The sequence below is a fragment of the Pelmatolapia mariae genome, linkage group LG17 (assembly GCF_036321145.2).
Source record: "Pelmatolapia mariae isolate MD_Pm_ZW linkage group LG17, Pm_UMD_F_2, whole genome shotgun sequence".
NCBI classification, from domain to species: Eukaryota; Metazoa; Chordata; class Actinopteri; order Cichliformes; family Cichlidae; genus Pelmatolapia; species Pelmatolapia mariae.
In genome coordinates this window covers 38303483-38324836 of record NC_086242.1, presented here as the reverse complement: position 1 = coordinate 38324836, position 21354 = coordinate 38303483, and the positions used below count along the sequence as shown (strand labels likewise).

At 41.5% G+C, this 21354-nt stretch overlaps 1 protein-coding gene across 4 annotated transcripts in view; it reads left to right on the top strand.

The window, feature by feature from the left end:
• ipo8 (importin 8) overlaps positions 1-19326 on the top strand; it is a 33924-nt gene extending 14598 nt beyond the window's left edge. The window contains exons 15-25 of one of the 4 annotated variants that reach the window (XM_063501317.1): positions 412-572; positions 4110-4235; positions 4322-4388; positions 4859-4984; positions 5655-5752; positions 5867-5962; positions 6225-6445; positions 7044-7249; positions 9422-9643; positions 13279-13408; positions 18843-19326. In XM_063501317.1, coding sequence (XP_063357387.1) covers positions 412-572; positions 4110-4235; positions 4322-4388; positions 4859-4984; positions 5655-5752; positions 5867-5962; positions 6225-6445; positions 7044-7249; positions 9422-9643; positions 13279-13408; position 18843 — 1454 coding nt within the window. In that variant the 3' untranslated portion in view covers positions 18844-19326. Of the gene's footprint in view, positions 1-411; positions 573-4109; positions 4236-4321; positions 4398-4858; positions 4985-5654; positions 5753-5866; positions 5963-6224; positions 6446-7043; positions 7250-7668; positions 7752-9188; positions 9293-9421; positions 9644-13278; positions 13409-18842 lie in introns of those variants that run through there. The other 3 variants (XM_063501316.1, XM_063501319.1, XM_063501318.1) reach the window with 3 other exon arrangements.
• The last annotated feature ends 2028 nt before the right edge of the window (positions 19327-21354 follow it).

Here is a 21354-nt window from a genome sequence, read left to right as displayed (position 1 = left end):
GTTTTAAAGCTGAGATTTGTACAATGCACTTTACCAGCTTCACAGAAATCAGAATCAGTCCCATCACAGGGTTGTGAAAATGAATGTTTTGAGGGAGGTATTAGCAGGAAGTTATAATAACCTTGAAAAGTAACGTGATATTGGGTTCAATTTTTCAGATTTTTTTTTCTTGTAAAGTTTGGTTTTATTTTCTTTACCATCACAGGCCCAAGCTTACATTTAAAAATACTATGTGTGTAAGAAAGGAGAATGGGTATTCCTTTAATTAGGGATTAGAGACTGGTTGTCATTGTACTAGTAGAAGCACTTATGAATATTGGTAGAAACTAAACACTGATAAGTGCAAATATGATCATCTCCCATACAGAGATTTATTCTCATTTTCTCACTCAATCTTTTTTCACTATAAAGCCAAGCTGTACATCAGGCCTTACATTCGGCAAGTCATGCAGGAGCTTCTGCATGTGGTCAGAGAAACGGAGAACGATGACCTGACCAACGTCATTCAGAAAATGATCTGCGAGTACAACCAGGAAGTGGCCGTCATCGCTGTAGACATGACACAGAACCTGGTAGGAGGACAGCACAGACTTATTTTGTAGCTTAATCAGGTATTAAGGAAGTATGCAGCATCCAGATTTTCTTTTGGGTGTTTGATTGTGGGGTGTTTTGTTTTTCTTCTCCTGAGTCTCTCTTGTTGAATGTTCTAATCTATGCTTGGACATTTGTTATTTGTTCAGAAAACTTGGTTAAGACAAAGACAAGGCTACTTTTAGGTTAAGTTGGTTTTACAGTGGCTTGCAAAAGTATTCGGCCCCCTTGAACTTTCCCACATTTTGTCACATTACAGCCACAAACATGAATCAATTTTATTGGAATTCCACGTGAAAGACCAACACAAAGTGGTGTACAGGTCCTTCTCAAAAAATTAGCATATTGTGATAAAGTTCATTATTTCCTGTAATGTACTGATAAACATTAGACTTTCATATATTTTAGATTCATTACTCAAAACTGAAGTAGTTCAAGCCTTTCATTGTTTTAATATTGATGATTTTGGCATACATAACTCATGAAAACCCCAAATTCCTATCTCAAAAAATTAGCATATCATGAAAAGGTTCTCTAAACGAGCTATTAACCTAACCATCTGAATCAACGAATTAACTCTAAACACCTGCAAAAGATTCCTGAGGCTTTTAAAAACTCCCAGCCTGGTTCATTACTCAAAACCGCAATCATGGGTAAGACTGCCGACCTGACTGCTGTCCAGAAGGCCATCATTGACACCCTCAAGCAAGAGGGTAAGACACAGAAAGAAATTCCTGAACGAATAGGCTGTTCCCAGAGTGCTGTATCAAGGCACCTCAGTGGGAAGTCTGTGGGAAGGAAAAAGTGTGGCAGAAAACGCTGCACAACGAGAAGAGGTGACCGGACCCTGAGGAAGATTGTGGAGAAGAACCGATTCCAGACCTTGGGGGACCTGCGGAAGAAGTGGACTGAGTCTGGAGTAGAAACATCCAGAGCCACCGTGTACAGGCGTGTGCAGGAAATGGGCTACAGGTGCTGCATTCCCCAGGTCAAGCCACTCTTGAACCAGAAACAGCGGCAGAAGCGCCTGACCTGGGCTACAGAGAAGCAGCACTGGACTGTTGCTCAGTGGTCCAAAGTACTTTTTTCGGATGAAAGCAACTTTTGCATGTCATTCGGAAATCAAGGTGCCAGAGTCTGGAGGAAGACTGGGGAGAGGGAAATGCCAAAATGCCTGAAGTCCAGTGTCAAGTACCCACAGTCAGTGATGGTCTGGGGTGCCATGTCAGCTGCCGGTGTTGGTCCACTGTGTTTTATCAAGGGCAGGGTCAATGCAGCTAGCTATCAGGAGATTTTGGAGCACTTCATGCTTCCATCCGATGGAAAGCTTCATGGAGATGAAGATTTCATTTTTCAGCACGACCTGGCACCTGCTCACAGTGCCAAAACCACTGGTAAATGCTTTACTAACCATGGTATTACTGTGCTCAATTGGCCTGCCAACTCTCCTGACCTGAACCCCATAGAGAATCTGTGGGATATTGTGAAGAGAAAGTTGAGAGACGCAAGTCCCAACACTCTGGATGAGCTTAAGGCCGCTATCGAAGCATCCTGGGCCTCCATAACACCTCAGCAGTGCCACAGGCTGATTGCCTCCATGCCACGCTGCACTGAAGCAGTCATTTCTGCAAAAGGATTCCCGACCAAGTATTGAGTGCATAACTCCACATAATTATTTGAAGGTTGACTTTTTTTGTATTAAAAACACTTTTCTTTTATTGGTCGGATGAAATATGCTAATTTTTTGAGATAGGAATTTGGGGTTTTCATGAGTTATGTATGCCAAAATCATCAATATTAAAACAATGAAAGGCTTGAACTACTTCAGTTGTGTGTAATGAATCTAAAAAATATGAAAGTCTAATGTTTATCAGTACATTACAGGAAATAATGAACTTTATCACAATATGCTAATTTTTTGAGAAGGACCTGTACACGTGAGAAGTGGAAGGAAAATCATACATGATTCCAAACATTTTTTACAAATAAATAACTGCAAAGTGGGGTGTGCGTAATTATTCAGCCCCCTTTGGTCTGAGTGCAGTCAGTTGCCCATAGACGTTGCCTGATGAGTGCTAATGACTAAATAGAGTGCACCTGTGTGTAATCTAATGTCAGTACAAATACAGCTGCTCTGTGACGGCCTCAGAGGTTGTCTAAGAGAATATTGGGAGCAACAACACCATGAAGTCCAAAGAACACACCAGACAGGTCAGGGATAAAGTTATTGAGAAATTTAAAGCAGGCTTAGGCTACAAAAAGATTTCCCAAGCCTTGAACATCCCACGGAGCACTGTTCAAGCCATCATTCAGAAATGGAAGGAGTATGGCACAACTGTAAACCTACCAAGACAAGGCCGTCCACCTAAACTCGCAGGCCGAACAAGGAGAGCGCTGATCAGAAATGCAGCCAAGAGGCCCATGGTGACTCTGGACGAGCTGCAGAGATCTACAGCTCAGGTGGGGGAATCTGTCCATAGGACAACTATTAGTTGTGCACTGCACAAAGTTGGCCTTTATGGAAGAGTGGCAAGAAGAAAGCCATTGTTAACAGAAAACCATAAGAAGTCCCGTTTGCAGTTTGCCACAAGCCATGTGGGGGACACAGCAAACATGTGGAAGAAGGTGCTCTGGTCAGATGAGACCAAAATGCAAAACGCTATGTGTGGCAGAAAACTAACACTGCACATCACTCTGAACACACCATCCCCACTGTCAAATATGGTGGTGGCAGCATCATGCTCTGGGGGTGCTTCTCTTCAGCAGGGACAGGGAAGCTGGTCAGAGTTGATGGGAAGATGGATGGAGCCAAATACAGGGCAATCTTGGAAGAAAACCTCTTGGAGTCTGCAAAAGACTTGAGACTGGGGCGGAGGTTCACCTTCCAGCAGGACAACGACCCTAAACATAAAGCCAGGGCAACAATGGAATGGTTTAAAACAAAACATATCCATGTGTTAGAATGGCCCAGTCAAAGTCCAGATCTAAATCCAATCCAGAATCTGTGGCAAGATCTGAAAACTGCTGTTCACAAATGCTGTCCATCTAATCTGACTGAGCTGGAGCTGTTTTGCAAAGAAGAATGGGCAAAGCTGGTAGAGACATACCCTAAAAGACTGGCAGCTGTAACTGCAGCAAAAGGTGGTTCTACAAAGTATTGACTCAGGGGGCTGAATAATTACGCACACCCCACTTTGCAGTTATTTATGTGTAAAAAATGTTTGGAATCATGTATGATTTTCGTTCCACTTCTCACGTGTTCACCACTTTGTATTGGTCTTTCACGTGGAATTCCAATAAAATTGATTCATGTTTGTGGCTGTAATGTGACAAAATGTGGGAAAGTTCAAGGGGGCCGAATACTTTTGCAAGCCACTGTATTTTAAGTCTAGCTGTGATCTGGGGTAAGACTCGTGAAAAAAATCAGGGCAAGGCAAGAGTTAGGATTAATGTAGATGTCCACAAAATGAATCAAGGTCAGTGAAGTGATGTGAAATACCACTGTGTGTGTTCGGCAGGCAGAGATCTTCACAAGAGTTCTACAGAGTGAGGAGTACGAAGAGAACGAAGATAAGACTGTTATGGCTCTTGGTATCCTCAGTACAATTGACACCATCCTCACCGTAATGGAAGACCACAAAGAGGTCTAAGGCGCACACAGCAATAAGTATTTGATCTTGGGACAGTGGTGAATGTAATATTTGATGCTTTATTTCTTTTCATCTCTCAGATCACCCAGCAGCTAGAGGGGATCTGTTTGCAGGTGATTGGCCTGGTCTTGCAGAAACCCATCATAGGTATGGCAGGTGTGTGTGCACGGGCAGTCCAAAGAGTGTGTTGTTGTTTTTTTTTTTTGTTTGTTTTTGGGTGGGGCGGGCCTCCCTTTTCAAATTCTGGCTTCCTCCACATTTTCACACTTTTCCCTTGCCTTAGATATTGCAAGTGTTCCAAATTTTGTTAATGAATTAATTTTGTTATTTCAAGTAAATACAGTCCTTGCTATCTTTATTAAGAGCCGTAGTGATCTCTAGATTAGTTAATTTTTCCATGTCTCTACTCAAAGGAAAGCAGTCTCATACACTGGTGTCACTTTTTATCTCCTGCAGCTACATTTAATGGAAATATGTGTAGAGATTGCATGTTCATGCTGAGTGGTCTGTAAACAGGCACCGAGATGACTCTGTTTCCTGTTAGAGGTGTTTCATTGTCTTTCTCTTGTATCTCAACGACGTGGCAGAATATCATTGTCATTCTTTAACCACTGCAGAATTCTATGAGGAGATCCTGTCACTGGCATTTGGCCTTACCTGTCAGACCATCTCCCCCCAGATGTGGCAGCTGTTAGGCGTCCTGTATGAGGTCTTCCAGCATGACTGCTTTGATTACTTCACAGGTATGTCCTACACCCAGTTTTGGTTTCATCTCCACTAACTGTACGTGGTATTTTCCTCCTAGATCGGAGCAGAAGTTGTATTCGTGTTGTTTTGTCCATAAATTTTCAAATTATATAAAATACGTCTGCTTAAGTTCCAACATCCTTCTAAATGTTTTATTTAACCTAATTAACCATCTGCAGCTGCCCAGAAATTCAGTTCACTGTGTCCAACAGGAAACGGAGGAAATTTTCACCCGAGAGGCAGAAACAAGCACATATTTCACACATTTAAAATATTAATAATAAAACAATTTTTCAGTTATCACAATAGCTGTGAAACCACAATTTGGTGACAACAAAAAAGTGACGTGTAGCCACATTAAGACAGTTACAAATCAGCCTATTTCCATATTTATAAAAAAAAATACATATTTGTGTGTTGTAGGTTTGAATGCTGTGTTGGTATTTTTACATGTCTCTGTGAAAACCCAGATAGCTGCAGATGATTCAAATGATTTTCGTGTGAATACACGGGGGTTGTGTCACATAGTTCCAAGAATATGAAACAAAAATGACTATTAACATAAAAAACAACAACTTGAATAATAAAACTCATGATTAATGTTGGATAAAGCTTATATGAAAACACTGTTGGTGATTCAAAGTATGAATTGTGTTTATGTCACAGATATGATGCCACTTTTGCACAACTACGTTACTGTGGACACGGACATGCTTCTGTCCAGTCCGAAGCACTTAGAGGTCATCTACAGTATGTGCAAAAAGGTCTGGCTCCAGATATATTGAACTGTGGTTCACAGAAATATCATCAGGAACAAACATCCAGCTTTTTTTCCAATATTGTTGCTGTATTGTGACCAGTAAGCCTTTTTGTTTAAGGTATTGTCCATGGATTCAGGCGAGGATGCAGAGTGTCATGCAGCCAAACTGTTGGAGGTTATCATCCTGCAGTGCAAAGGCAGAGGCATTGACCAGGTCAGGTGCAGCTCTGTACCTTTATTTTGCACTTATCACACAGCCAGCACTGTTTCTTTTATTTCTAACGTCCTGCAGCCAGAACACTAAAGTGTCGCTAAGTGTTTCTATCTGTCGGTGTAATTATGCCCAAAGCTGGAAAGCCAGAGTCATGTCAGTTTGTTCACCTGCATATTTCTACACACACTGTGGTTCAAACCACATGTTGATGCTGACATTCTGAGGAAACAGTAAAATATTTTCTGCTCTTTTGTTTCTACAGTGCATCCCTCTTTTCGTGGAGGCAGTGCTTGAGCGTTTGATGCGGGGGGTGAAATCCAGTGAGCTGAGGACAATGTGTCTCCAGGTTGCCATTGCTGCTCTCTACTACAATCCAGCCCTGCTCATCCATACGATGGACAATATGCACTTTCCACACAACCCGCAGCCCATAACCACACACTTCATCAACCAGTGGATGAATGACACTGAATTCTTCTTGGGGTAAGGCAGCAAAGAAGGTCCTTTGTTGCTAACTACTGAGTTAGGGCAGAGAAATTCTGGATAAATGTTCTCCTATGATTCAAAAAATTTCATGTTGTGAAGTTTTTGAGTGAAACTGTGATTGCTATGAAGGGGGGGCAGTTTAATTCAGTTTTATTGCTTCAAAGCGCTTTATATTGTGAGGTAAAGATCCTGCAGTAATAACAAGAAAATCCAGAAGGCTTGACCAGTTGGACAAAGAAGTAGTTTTTTTTACACAAAAATGAAGAAATTTCACAGCTAATCAGTGAGAAATGTTCATCACTGAACCATAGAGACACTATGTCCACGTGAACATTTCCTTAGATTTAGAAATGTTTGTATCTGTTTTTCTGAACTTTGAGCAAATCCAGACTATTTTTCCCCGACTTCCAGTCTAGCATCACTGTAACTCCAGCTCTGTAATGGGCACCCACATACCAACAGGTGTTCATTCATGAATTCTTTTAATTAACAGATGACAGTTTAATTTGTGTGAACACTTATTCATTTATTTATTTATTTTTAAAACAAAAGCCTTCTTTCTCAGAAACTGTCCTTCTTCTGATTCACTCTACAGACTCCATGATCGTAAGATGTGCATCATCGGACTGAGTGTGCTAATCGATCTTCCTAGCCGGCCAGCAGTGCTGGATGCAGTTGCTGCCCAGATTGTCCCCTCCATTCTCCTCCTTTTCCTGGGCCTCAAACACATTAATGCCTCCCGCCTAATCAACAAACCAGAGCTGCTTGCCCGTGCAGGGGCTCAAGATGAAGACCAGAATGGTGAGAATAGAGAGCAGAAAGCGGGATGTTGGCACCAACAACAGAAGAAACTTAAACTGAATAAATGCAGACAGAAAGAAAGCAAAGAGTCAGTCGAATTAGCCACTGAACTCACCAGCGCTGAGTTTAAATTAGCTGCACTATGTTTCTCACTCTCTGCTCTACTTTGGTTAAAAATAAAGGAACTGGGTCCTTAAACCTTCTCTACCTCTGGTGGGTCACACTCACAAATGTATTTGCTGTTATTGTTGTGATTGAGGCATCATTCTTTTACTCTGAAATGTAAATATTTTGATTTGAGTGTATTAGTTTTCTCTTAACAGGGCTGTCAAAAACAATTGATACTAAAAATTAATATTGAATTCAGATACTCATTTGCAACGATATCGATATCAACTATGCCGTCTTTGCCCCTCCAGCTGACACACAGCTTCACACAGCACCACAGCAGTCAGACAAACAGCTCCTCCCCTCACTAACAGCTGAAGTAGTTTTTCAAGAGGTCAGTAAAGCTCACAGTTCAACAACAACGAAGGAAACGGTTATCATAAATGTTAACTTGACTGGTGCACATTTTAACATTTAATGTATTTAAAATGTGTTTCTTATTTTGTTGTAGCCAGCTGTGTGGTCAGTTTTAAAATGCAGGCAGTGACTGGTTGAATAGTTCAGTGAGCATTCTGAATAACCTGGGGTATTAGTTATGCTCTTCTGCAATATTTCAATCATTTAAATGTTAGGTATTATGCTGTTCTGTCCTTTGTTTTTATTAGTAAGTTCTAAAATATTGAAATCATTTGTCAAATGAAAACCAGCACAGCCGTTAACTGAATCAGTTTTTCATGAGGAAATCTGGTCAGTGACCGCTGCTGTCTTATCTTTCCTTTGTTTTTTATCACCATCTTTATTAGCTGGACAGAGAAAGGTGGACATAAAATGTCACAAATATTCTGCACTACATTATTCTACCCAGTAGTCATGTTACAACATTCAACAGTTTTTAAAATTCTAAACATTGGTGATGCCAACCACACTTTCTTGTTTTTTTTTTTTTTATTTTTTATTTTTGAGTGCTTTTTTGTTTTTTAGCTACAGAGCCCCACAAGGGACATTAGAGGCAAAAAAAAAAAGGAGAAGATTAACTTTTGCAAGATCTCGTAAAATAGGCTGCATCCTTCGGAGGGCGCCAGCTCGAAGCTGACCGGGAGGTCGAGGCACGGTGTGCCGGGAGTGTGGTGTTCGCCCTGGCTCTAGTGGGCCTCGACCTCCCGGTCAGCTTCGAGCTGCTGGGTAACAGACGTCTCCGAAAACGTCAGAGCACTTTTGCAAATATGTGATGTCTTGATAAACCGAGCAGATATTTGAAGTTTACACAGCTACATTCACGGCTGAAAATATCTTAGAAGTTTATTTTGTGACCCAGAAAGAGTAATATTAAAACTAAGTAGCTGCTGCCACTTTTGGAAACTGGAATTGGCTGGGCCACGCTATGAATTCTGGGATAGGTTGGGGCACGAAGGATAGCAACTTGGCCTTCAAATGTGACCTGCAAAGGATGTGGCCTATTTTACGAGATCTCGCAAGAGTAACTCGAGATGCTTTTCGTGTGTGTGGATTTTTGGGTTTTTTTGGGGTTTTTTTGTTTTTTTTCCCCCTCCAGTGTCCCTTGCGGGGCTCCATATTTAACCACTTTAAAGCTAAAGATCCAACGTTACAAAAAAAAAAAAAGAATCCTCATTGTGTAGAAATACACAAAAGACTAAGCTGACTATAATTGTCAGCTTCTTTAGAGATTCCAGCAACAACTAGTACAATGTCTCATTAGACTGCTCTGTGTTATCAGGTTTCCTACCTGCCTAGATTGTAATTTTATAATAGCTAAAGACTAAAGGTTACATTACACCCTTACAAAAAGATGTTGTGGTATTCTTTCACATAGGAAAACTCTTGGGAAGATCCTGTTCACAAAGTTGCTTTGGTGTCAGAACCATAAGCAGTTGGTCTGTTGACCACGACCCACCTATAGTGACTCCGTTCCCCTCTTCTGGGCCAGCACTAGTTTGTGAGCCACTCCCCAAATCAAACTGTACGCTGAAAATAATTTATTTTTAAATCCTGGTACCTCATTCTAAATGGCTGTGTTTTTTTTTTTTTTTTTTTTGTTTACGGCAGAGGAGATTCCTAGTGATGAAGATGAGGTGAATGAGAACTGTAACACCATGCAGCAGCAGTCCAGCATGCCAGCAGGCCAAGGAGGCGATGATGACGACGACGATGAAGATGACTATTGGGATGACGATGGTTTTGAGGGAACGCCTCTGGAGGAGTACAGCACGCCTCTGGACTACGACAATGGAGAGGACGAGTATCAGTTCTTCACTTCTGCCCTGCTCAGTAGGTCATCATTCGCATGTTAGTCAGACATTAAGATAACCTTTACTGTTTGTTTCCGGGACATTGGGAGCAGATTTTTGGGTCCTTTAGGAAGCAGCGTGGTGCTTCATGGACCAGGCTCATTCAGGTGCAACCTCACGTTAAGATCTAGGAAGTTTCGAAAAAGGGTCAACAGCGTGGCCCCTTCTTCAAACCACCTGTGTGTAGTTTTTGTGGTGCTGTTAAAGAATATTGTTGACTTGGAGGTGATGCTTCTTAGTTGTCTCACTTTCACTCCCCTACTCATCCACGCCCTACTTGGAGTGACTGTGGTGCACTACAGTTTGAGACCCACTGCCTCTCCTTTTATACCATTTTATTCTTTACTTAACCCTTGTGTTGTCCACGGGTCATTTTTGTCCTCTAAAGAAATCTTTTGCTATCAAAAATGTGTTTTTTATTCATCAAATGGTCTGAAAATAACAGAAGTTATTCATTACTATACTATGCATGATTGGAATAAGTTTTAAGTAATTTGATTTATTTATGGGGTTTTTATTGGATTTTATAACACCTGTGGTCCTCGTGGACAAAAATGACCCCAAAGTACAAAGTGTTGCAAAAGGCCGTATTTTCACAACATACTGCTTTCAAACATCTTTGATCTTGGATCACTGATGTGTGGGGTCAAGCACTGGTCATGACAACCACAACAACAACAACAACAACAACAGGCAGGACAATGAGGAGGCAGGTGCTCTATATTCAATGAAATTTTATTTATACTGCGCCAAATCAAAACAACAGTCGCATCAAAGTGCTTCGTATTGTAAGGTCGACCCTACAATAATACATACACAGAAAGTATGCTCACAAGCCTCCATTGCACTAGAGATTTGCATACTTTGATGAGCATACTTTTTTTTACCATGTTGTGCAAAGCAATGACCAGTAGGACAAAGCACATATTGTCCTCTAGAGGGAATCAATGTTCAGGAAGATCCAGGGTTAGAAGATATAGAAAATATTGTCAATATTTAGAGCACATGCTACCCTTTCTCTGAAAAAGCACATCACCCACCTGCAGAAGTGGAAGAAGGCTATGAAGTGAAGAAAAGTGATGAAGAATCTGAACTATGTTCAAGTAGGTTCTCAGGCATCCAGGACATGGTTGTCTGAGGAGTTTGGAAAGAAAGTGACTGGGCTTCTGGAAGTTTCTTGAGTTTTCAGAATGTGAAACTGAAATAGAAGATGTGTCAGAGGACTACACATCTTCCATTTCAATTATGATGAAGACAAAGAATCAAGCAGGAAAGAGGAGTCAGCTGAGACAGAGGAATATTTGAAGTAATGTCTGGAAACATTGATCTGGTCTTCTGTCCTTCCCAGTGACAGACAATGCATGACTCTCTCATGTGCCACAGAGAAAGACAATCTACCACAGTCCAAGCACAGATGCCAGGTCCCATACTCCTTCAGTGGCTTTTCTACTCGAGTACTGAAAGCATTATACACAGTGTATTCTGCTTGTATTCTCCTTTTTAACGTTCACATGCCAATGGATGCATCAGAGACCAAGTTGGGGTTCAGTAACTTGCCCAAGGACACCTTGGTAAGAACTCCAGACTAGAGCACACAGAGATTGAACCAACAACCATCCAATTAGCAGATGACCTGCTCTACAGCCAACTCAATGACGAACAAGGAGGGACAACGAGAGAGGAAGAAAAATGGATTGAATGCAGCTGTAGGCACATGTGGGTGTGTTGATTCTTACTGCTGTGCATCCAGTAGAGTCGCTACGGCCAGTTTATGACATCCTGAGTCTGGTAGAGAAGTTTTAAAGGTGACACAAGATTAATCATAGAAGCACAAAAAGGATATAATTTCTTGATAAAGACACAATAGATGATCATCGTTCATGACACAAACGTGCTCTCATTTGAGGTGTATGGAACAAGTGGGTGTTCCTCCTGCTGTGATGTAAGATCCTGGTACTGACGTGACTGTGTATGAGCACCAAGTTCCCTTCAGAGGACTCTGTCTATTCCAACAGAACATCCCAAGTAAACCAGGGAACTATGAGATAAAAACATGGGCAGTATGTGATGCAGGTCCAGCTGTACATGGAACATGCTAGTGTACGATGGCAAACCGTCTGGCCTGCAGTCAGGACACACGAGTTGTCCCTAACATTGCAGGTTTCCAAAAGAAAACAATCACCTGTAACAACTTGTTTACTTTATATGACCCTTGGCCTGCAACTGCAGAAAAGAAAGCTGTCCATGATGGGACCAGTGCAGAGGAATAAACCTGAGCTTCCTCCTGCACTTGTGTCAAATATGGACACACCTTTGTTCTCATGAAAGTTTGCCTTCACTCAGACCCATGCCCTGGTGTTCCTACCATGCCAAAACATAGAAAAATGTCAGGTAATGAGTTGGAATAAAGTTGAATAAAACCTTGAAACACAGAGATGGATGATATTTTATACTTATGGCTTTATAAACAGTCAAAGCAAACAGGGTCATTTTTGAGCCCAGAGGACAACAGATGTAATTATTTGCTGCCAGTAAAAAACTTGAAGTAGTTTAAAAACAGCTTTCTAAATTAACTTTGACATAAACCCGTCTGTGATCATCTGTTAAAGCAACCGACTCTGGTTGTGAAACGATAATCACAATAACTGATGATTTGATTTATTTTTTACCCGAAAACAAAGAAAAAATTCATTTTTATTAGGATTTATCAGACTTAAATTTGAAATGGAATAAAAAAAAAAGTGTCAAAATGTTTGAATTAAGTTTTAATTAAAAGTGGGGGAAAAATCCACTTCATATTAATTAAGTATCAATCAAACCAGATGGGGACATTTTTGACCCCTGAGGACCACAGGTGTGATTATGTGCTGCCATTTAAAATTTATAAATGGTTCAAAAAAACTTTCTCACTAAAGTTCAACATACAGCACTCTGTAGTTAGTCAGATAGTCAAAATAATCTGAACATTTAAATATTTTATTTTCTCATTTTATTTTCGCTCAAAAACACAGTGCACTTTATGTAAACAAGGTCTGGTGGCCCTAAAATGTAAAATGTTGGGTAAATTATGTATTAATGTGTTGGTCTTAAGTAAAACTAAGGTGTAACACTGAATTGATTGTCAATTTATACTTTATACGTTAAGAAATACTCAAATTAAATGGGGACATTTTTGACCCCTGAGGACCGCAGGTGTATGGAAATCGGGAGGACATTATGAGGGTTAAATATTTATTTGTTCACTCACTGTGACAAATACAAGACATTATTGTAACCTTCAGAAACCATTTTAAACCAGCCTATTGCAACTGCATGTTTACATTCTTGCTCTGATTGGATTCGTTGAAGTTGAAACTTTTTAATATCACATACAAAAACATTCCAGTGGGATCAGTTCATTGGTCTGCTGTTTTTATGCAGTTATTTTTCCACGTAGTTTGGTAACGAAACAGGATAAACACAGATGATACTAATAGGGACCGTCCTTGACAAAAATGTGATACTCAGTAACTTTTTTGTAACACAGTATAACCTATATATAGCAGTATATAACGCCTGCATGAAACCACTGTGACACTAGAGCTTTGCTGTGTGTGTTTCTGTCTGTGTCTGTAGGGGTCCAGAGTACTGATCCAGCGTGGTACCATTGTTTGACGGCTGCGCTCAGCGATGACCAGAAAAAACAGCTTCAGGAGATCTACAGCATCTCACAGCAGAGGAGGAGCACTGCAACTAAGGGCCAATGGTGAGAGACAACATGAGGAGGAGAGAAGTTAGAAAGACAGGAAGAAACATGCTGAAAAAATTGTAATTGACTCGGTGCATGCGTTACCGCATCCAGGGGTCCGGGAGTCCGGGCTGTTCAGCTGTTCTGGCCGTTTGCTTAAGCCCACGGTCCTGGACTGGTAAGAGACCCTACTGGGTGTTTGCAGAGGGGCGGACCACTAGGGGGCTCCATTCACACCCAGTGAGAAGGGAAGGAGAGGGGTAATGTGTTGGCTGTAGGCGTTTGCCGCCTTGTGAGTTCAGTTGTGTGAAGCCGAGATTAAAGTTGGAGAAAAACGTAGTAGCTCTCGTTTCGTTCTTGCGTACCTCCACACGAATTTTTCTGTTTCAGTTTAGAAGCATAAATCTTTGCACAGATGGTGTTTATATGTTGATTAATCATTTTTCTGGATTAAAATGTGAACTAAAGCATATTTTTAAAGGGGTTATATGCTAAAGAAATAAATAAATTAGGCAAGAATCTACATACTAAGGCTGGAACACAGAAACTTTGACACCGTAATATATGCTGCAATATTTACACCTCTTATGAAATCTCACAAGTTAGCTTAGCTTTATTTTGATACAAAGATTTAGATTTAAGAAATATGCACAATATCTATGAATCACTCAATAATAAATATCACAGATTGACAGAGGTGATTATAAATAAATATCCAGAATGTTGACAGGAATATTACAGAGTAGAAAAGAGCGTGTGCAGCTATTACAGTGTTTACAGTGTATTAGATGGAGGAGTTGTACAGGGAGATGTCCACAGGCAGGAATGACTTCTTGTGTCATTCAGTGATGCGTTTTGGTAATCTCAGTCTCCCACTGAGCGTGCTCCTGTGGCTAGCCAGCACCTCATGGAGTGGGTGGGAAGTATTATCCAACATTGTCTTAATCTTGGACAACATTCCCCAACACCACCTTAAGGGAGTCCAGCTCCATCCCCACAACATTACTGGCCTTACGGATCAGTTTACTGAGTCTGTTGGCGTCTGTGGCCCTCAACCTGCTGCCCCAGCATGCAACAGCATAGAGGATAGCAGTGACCACAACAGACTCATAGAAAATCCTGAGCATTGTCCGACAGTTGTTGACCTGTCCAGAGACGATTCTGGTCCTTCCTGTAAAGTGCAGTAGTGTTTTTAACCCAGTCCAGTTTATTGTTTGTAGTCCTCCACGATGTCCACGTTGACCCCCTGGATTGAAACAGGGGTCAAGTGTTTCCTGGTCTTCCACAGTCAATTCCTTGGTCTTTGTCACGTGGTGTGAGCAGAATCATCTGCAGCTCAACGTGACAAAGGAGTCGACCACAGCCCGGTACTCTCTCATCACCCCTGCTGATGCTTCCAACCACCGCAGAGTCATCAGGGAACTTCTGAAGATGGCAGGTCTCTGTGCGGTGGCTGAAATCTGTGGTGTAGAGGGTGAAGAGGAAGGGGGAGAGGACAGTCCCTTGTGGTGCCCCTGTGTTGCTGATCACCTTGTCAGACACACAATGTGGAAGACGCGTCTTCCTGTCAGGAAATCAACAATCCAGGACACCAGAGAAGCATCCACCTGCATCGCTGTTAACTTATCACCCTGGAGGGTCGGCCTGGTGGTGTTGACAGCACTGGAAAAGTCAAAAATACGTTTACGCTGTATACGTTCTTGAAATTAGCATACAGGAGGTGTAAGATTCTCTCCCCCTGGTAGGACAAATCACATATTGTGTGAATGTTGATAATGTATTGTCCAAGGTGATGTGGTTGAAGTCACCCGAGATCACAATGAAGGCACTTGGGTGCTGAGTCTGTAACCGGGCTATGTGGAGTGGATTGTGTCACATGCAGCAGTGGGGTTAGCAGAGGGAGGAACGTAAACAGCCACCAAGATCACATGGCTAAATTCCCTGGGTAAATAATACGGCCTGAGTCCAACAGCACACAGTTCAATGTCCGGGCAGCAAAATTTCTTTGATTGTTATGTAGGCAGGGTTATAACACCGGTTGTTAACAAGAACAGCAAGCCCTTCCTTTCTGCTTACCTCTCGTGGCGCTATCCCTGTCCGCCCGAACAGTGTGGAAGCCTTCCACGGATGCGTTGTTGGGAATATCCTAGTGCATCCATGATTCGGTGAAACGCATCAGGCTACACTCCCGGTATTCCCTCTGACTCCGTACCTGCGCTGTCAGCTCCTCGATTTTATTTGATAACAACCAAACATTTCCCATTATTGTAGACGGCAGACACGGTTTGTACCTCCTGCTCACATCGAGCCTCCGCTGTCTCGCTGTCTCCTTCCTTCTCCTTTTCTGTCCTACACCTCTGCATCCTTGATGTGTTTTCCTCCAGATTTCAGCTGGTACGTCTGTGGGTCTGACCGATGAGCCGGCCGGCATCAGGGCGATCAGCTGATCTCTAGAGTAAACAGCCTGTGTGTAGCATGTAGGAGTTGAGCCACGTTCCTCGATAAAAGTAAAACAGTTCTGCGGCCACCAGCAGAACAAAAACTCTCTTAATACACATGATTGAAGGAAAGTTATTAAAACAGACGAAAGTATAAGTAAGAAAATAAAGAATAGGAAAGAAAAAGGCTAAACTAAAGAGAAAAAGCAGGAGCAACTGTAACAGGCAGCATGCTGGTTGGCGCATGCGCACTGAACACTTTCCCGTCTCATCCTGCATTTCTCATCGAACACAAAACTTATCATTTTGATTGATTTTTGATTAAGAATAAAGCTGATTTACTGCTATCAAATAGGAAAAACCTCTGTTTTAGCACTGTGATCATTTCTAACACATAAAGCTGGATGTTAAGACCTTTTACCCCCTCAGATGTGAGGACAGGGGAAAGCTGGGGGACTTTCCCAGAGGTGGGGTAGAGACAGAGGTGCCAGCACAAAAATTTTCTGCACCCAAATTTTTCAACCACATCACTTACCACCACAGTTTTACATGTTCACTTTTTCCCCCTTTTTTTTTCCTCTTTACTTTTTTTTTTTTTTTTTTTTTTTTTTAATTGCTGTCCATACAGACAATATTGATTTGTTAATGATGAACTAACAATCTTGTCAACACAAAGTTCTTTATTTGGAGCTCAGTTCAACAAGAAAGATAAGTTACTGAAAAAGTGTTTGTGCTTAAAGTGCTTCACTGAGCTGAAATTTAAACCTCCAAAAGTTGATTCTGTTCATCTGGACGTAGCGTTTTGTGGGAGAAACGTTTCGTCACTCATCCAAGTGACTTCTTCAGTCTCAGCTGACTGCAGGTTTCCAATCTTATAAACAGTACATTTGCATAATGACTGAAACCAGCCCACTGAAGGAACAATGGGCTGTGAGGTCAGTTCCTTAATCATAATTATGCAAATTCCCATGACCATTGATCAACAATCACTGACCAAAACCCACTGATCAAAGTCCACTGATCAATGGCTATGAGTACCATTCACAGAGAGTTGGGGAATGGCTGCAATCACAGCATTGTAAGATGGTGACAGATGTACCCTTAGGCCCCCTCCTCGATTCAGAGATGGTCTTTCCCTTTTCACGTAAATGGCCTCCTTGACTCCGCGCTCAAACCAGCGTTCCTCCCTGTCCAGGATGTGTACATCCTCATCATTGAAAGAGTGTCCACTGGCCTGTAGGTGTAAATAGACTGCAGAGTCCTGGCCTGACGAGGTTGCTCTTCTGTGTTGTGCCATCCGCTTCGCCAGAGGTTGTTTGGTTTCCCCGATGTATAAATCCTGGCAATCCTCCTGGCACTTAACAGCGAACACTATGTTACTCTGTTTGTGTCGGGGGACCCGATCCTTGGGGTGGACCAATTTTTGGCGCAGCGTGTTTTGGGGTTTAAAAGCCACAGAGACCCGGTGTTTAGAAAAAATGCGTCTCAACTGTTCCGATACTCCTGACACATATGGGATCACTACAGGTTTTCACCTGGGCAGCGGTTGTCCTTCTCTCCTGGATCGGCTGGAGCTTTCTTTAGGTGCCTTCCCAGCTTTGACAAAAGTCCAGCTGGGATAACCACATTTACTCAGGGCCTTCTTGATGTGATGTTCTTCTGCCTCCCAGAGCGAACACCATCCCCACAGACACAGCAGCCTGTGTCAGTGGGGATGGTGTTCGCTCTGTGTTGTAGCGTCCTGATGACACCCAGTTTGTGCTCCACTGGATGATGAGAGTCAAACCTTAGATACTGATCCGTATGTGTAGGTTTCCGGTACACGTCAGCTTTTAGATGTCCCCCATTACTGATGGAAATCTCACAGTCTAAGAAGGCTGACCTGCCACTTTCATATCCTCCCTGGTGAATTTGATGTGTCCACCGAGTTAATGTGATCCGTGAAATGTAGTACGTCCTGAGATTTGATTTTCACCCAGGTGTCATCCACATACCTGAACCAATGGCTTGGTGGTGTTCCAGGGTAGGATAGCGAAGCCCTCTTTTCCACTTCTTCCATGTACAAATTGGCCACGATGGGTGAAACTGGGGAGCCCATGGCACACCCATGTTTCTGCCTGTAGAACTGACCCTTGTATGTGAAGTAGGTGGAATGAAGACACAGTTCAAACACACTTGGTCGATGCTGAGAGTGGTCCTGTTGCTGAGGTTGGGGTCATCCTGTAATCTCTTACGGACTACCTCCAACGCTTCCATGACTGGGATGCAAGTGAAGAGAGATGTAACGTCGTACGAAATTTAAACCCCTCAGATGGTCAACTCCTGTAATTTGACCTTTTTTTTTTTTTCTTTTTTTTTCTCTTAGTGTGTCTGCGGTGACACCTGTAAACTGGGCGCACGCGACATCATTACTGTACGTGGGGTTTATGTTAAAGCCAAATTTCTTGTGAAGAATTATTTCGGACTTGAACTTAGTGAACGGAACATCTTCTTTGGGAATATTGTCGGCAATGTTAGACTTAATCATCATCTCGGCCTCCTCTGACAACCTGTTTGATGCTGCCTGAAAGGCGGCGGGGAGAGGGGACACACAGTGCATTTATCGCAGTATATAATGTGTTTTCTGGATACATGTGCTTTTTCAGCGTGTTAGTTCGAAATGTTTTAGCACCAGTCACAAATGTAGTTTCGCCGGCCGTGGTCTTTCCACACTCGCCACAGCTGGGGATTGAAACTAGGTCGCTCTAGAGCCCTGAGCTTTTCCACACACACCATCAGGACACGGCACTCACAATGCCGTGTCCTGATGCTGTGTGTGGACACGGCACTGACAATGGGCTATTTTAGCAATCTCTTATCAAAAGCCTCCAACGAATTTAACAAGCAAAAACAGTAGAAAATAAGTCATTCAGTTTACAAATCTTGTGGGTTTTGTAGTAGCAGAGGGAGAAGGATGCAGTTTTAAACACGTTGTGTCGCTCAATCCTGAGCCGAGTTTCATCTTGTGTTTTCAGAGCACTGAAGAAACAGATGGGCTGCAGAATCAGGGGAGGGATCAAAGAAGAGAAACGCTGGTCTGAGCTGAAGTGTACTTCAGTTCAATCTGAACGATGTCAGTCTACATCAAACCATATCTGAACAGATCCCACCAGAACCAGTTCCCAGAGTTTCAGTAGACCTGGATGGAGTAGCAGGGGCTGGTTTCAAATCACAATAACTGCTGATTTGCTGCACTGCTTCAGACCCCCACTGGAATAATACTGTCACTGGGACAGGTCCACCGGCCTGTGAGTGTGTGTGTGTGGTTGTGTGACTGTGTCTCTGTGTATACTTGAGGAAAAGGTCTGCATTATAAATATAAATGTTCTTGACCAGCACAATTCATAAAATATTTTGTACAGTGCAGTGCTTTAATTTGTAACTAAGTCAGTTGTGTTTTGTGTTTGTCTCAGCGAAACTGTAAAAAACAAAATAAAACTGCGTCAGAGTGTTTTTGTATGTACTCTTAAGAGCGTCTTTTTTCTCTGGGCAAGAAGAGTCCCTTTTCTGTCTGCCTGCGTCTGTGTATGGAAACGAGATCAGAGGTCTTGTAGATCGACTGTAATGTTACATATGTAATGTAAAGTGGGAGAGGAATTTCACGAGCAGTTTTTAGTCATGTTGGATTTGTTTTTGTGAGGTTTTTGAAACTGATTTAAGAAAACCATGGATGTTCACGCAATAGCATTGGAGTTTTTTCTTTACTATCGTTACTCTTTACCGTTACTAAACCAACATTTCTGGTGTTGTTAAATAACCTGCTGAAATAGTGCAGTTAGTCCAGCTATAAAGAATTTAGTCTTTGGAATTGCTCAATTTTTATTTATTTATTTATCTTTTTTTGTGGATTACTCAAAAAAAAAAACCTAACTGAAATTTTATTAAGTTAAACAACTAAACTAAACACAAAAACACTTGACTTTTGACATCAGTAACAACCACAACTGAATTCATGTTTTGTGTAGCTGCATAAGAGTCGTCAGTGATAAGCAGGGTTTAGGGAACATCAACAAAACAAAACGATACTTTTGGGATGTTTTGATTCATTTTTCATTCTGTTTTTGCTTCAGTGTTTTTGTTCTACAAATTCTCATAAGTTGTAGAAGTCCTGCTGTCCTTTGGGGGGACTCTTTCAGGACTACACATTGTGCTTCTGTTGTGAGCTTTACAGAATACTTGCTCACAATGAGAGTCGTCCTGAATTTACTCAATTTGTGTTTTTGCAAATGGATCAACACAATAGTCTTTTGCATTGATTGTAAAATTGTTTTATTTATAAAGTGCCAATTGACCACAGCAGTTTGCTCTAGGTGCTTTATATTAGAAAATAAAGACTATACAATATTACCCCTCTACCAATGCCAAGCAAGCATTTGACAATGCTGGGAAGAAACTCCTCTCTTTAAAGAGACTTCATCCAAGTGATGAAACGTTTCTTCCACTACAAAAGCTACGTCCAGATGAACAGAGTCGACTTTTGGGGAATAGTAGGACTTCTTTGCGCATTTTTGAGGGAATAAGGTTTTAAGAGATACACAGAGGAAGGTGGTTTGGAGGAAATACTGAAGTTAACAATTGAATGCACCACTCCGGTGCATCCCAGCTGGTACTGTAAGGGATTGCTCACTGTTTTCAATAAAGATCTGAAAAGTTTCAATGTTTGCATTAGTTTAGTCAGATTGAGTTTGTTTATACTTTGTGAAGATGGACCACATTTTTAGTTATAAATTCAGAAATTCCAAATTGTTCGCATCTTTCTTCCAACGTGTGTATGCGCTGAAGAAGTTCTTCTGAGGAGAGCTCTGAGACAATGCTATATGTGCAACATTTTTAGGAGATGGCGCCATTGTATCACTGTACTGAAGAAGTTTCAATGACACAGAGCCACAGTGAAGCCTAAGTGAAAATTATGTTTTATCTTCAGCTTAGCAGTTGTACAGAAGTCCAAAGAACTGAAATTTTTAAGATTAAAAATCTTAATTGTGATAATGTCCTAAAAAAGTAAAAGTAAAAAAAGCACAGTCTCTGAAATGTACTCAAAGTAAGAAAGTAAGTTTGCTCTTTGCTCCTTGAAGTACGGTTTTATTACCAGCTGTTTTTATGCAAGGGTAACTCAGCCTTGTGCTATATTAATGTTACAATAAAATAATATTAGTACATAAGAATGAAAATGTTATGCAAATTGAAATTCTAATTCTAATGAATGTACTTAGCTTGAATCTATTATGTAGGACACAAGCAGTAAAACAGAATTTGAAAAAAATAACCATTTTCTGTTGCCTCCATCGTAGACGGTGACTTTAAATTAAATTAAGATCCGGCACATGGGGGAACCCTAAGACCCAAGTACCTCAACATAGGGAAAAGAGTCATGACTCACAATCATTTCTATTGTGAGCTCCACAATAGAAATGATGTGATTGTCCAGACCTGAAATGAAAGTGTTCAAATGCAACAATGTCTCCTGCTCATTCTGGGGCAGGGCTA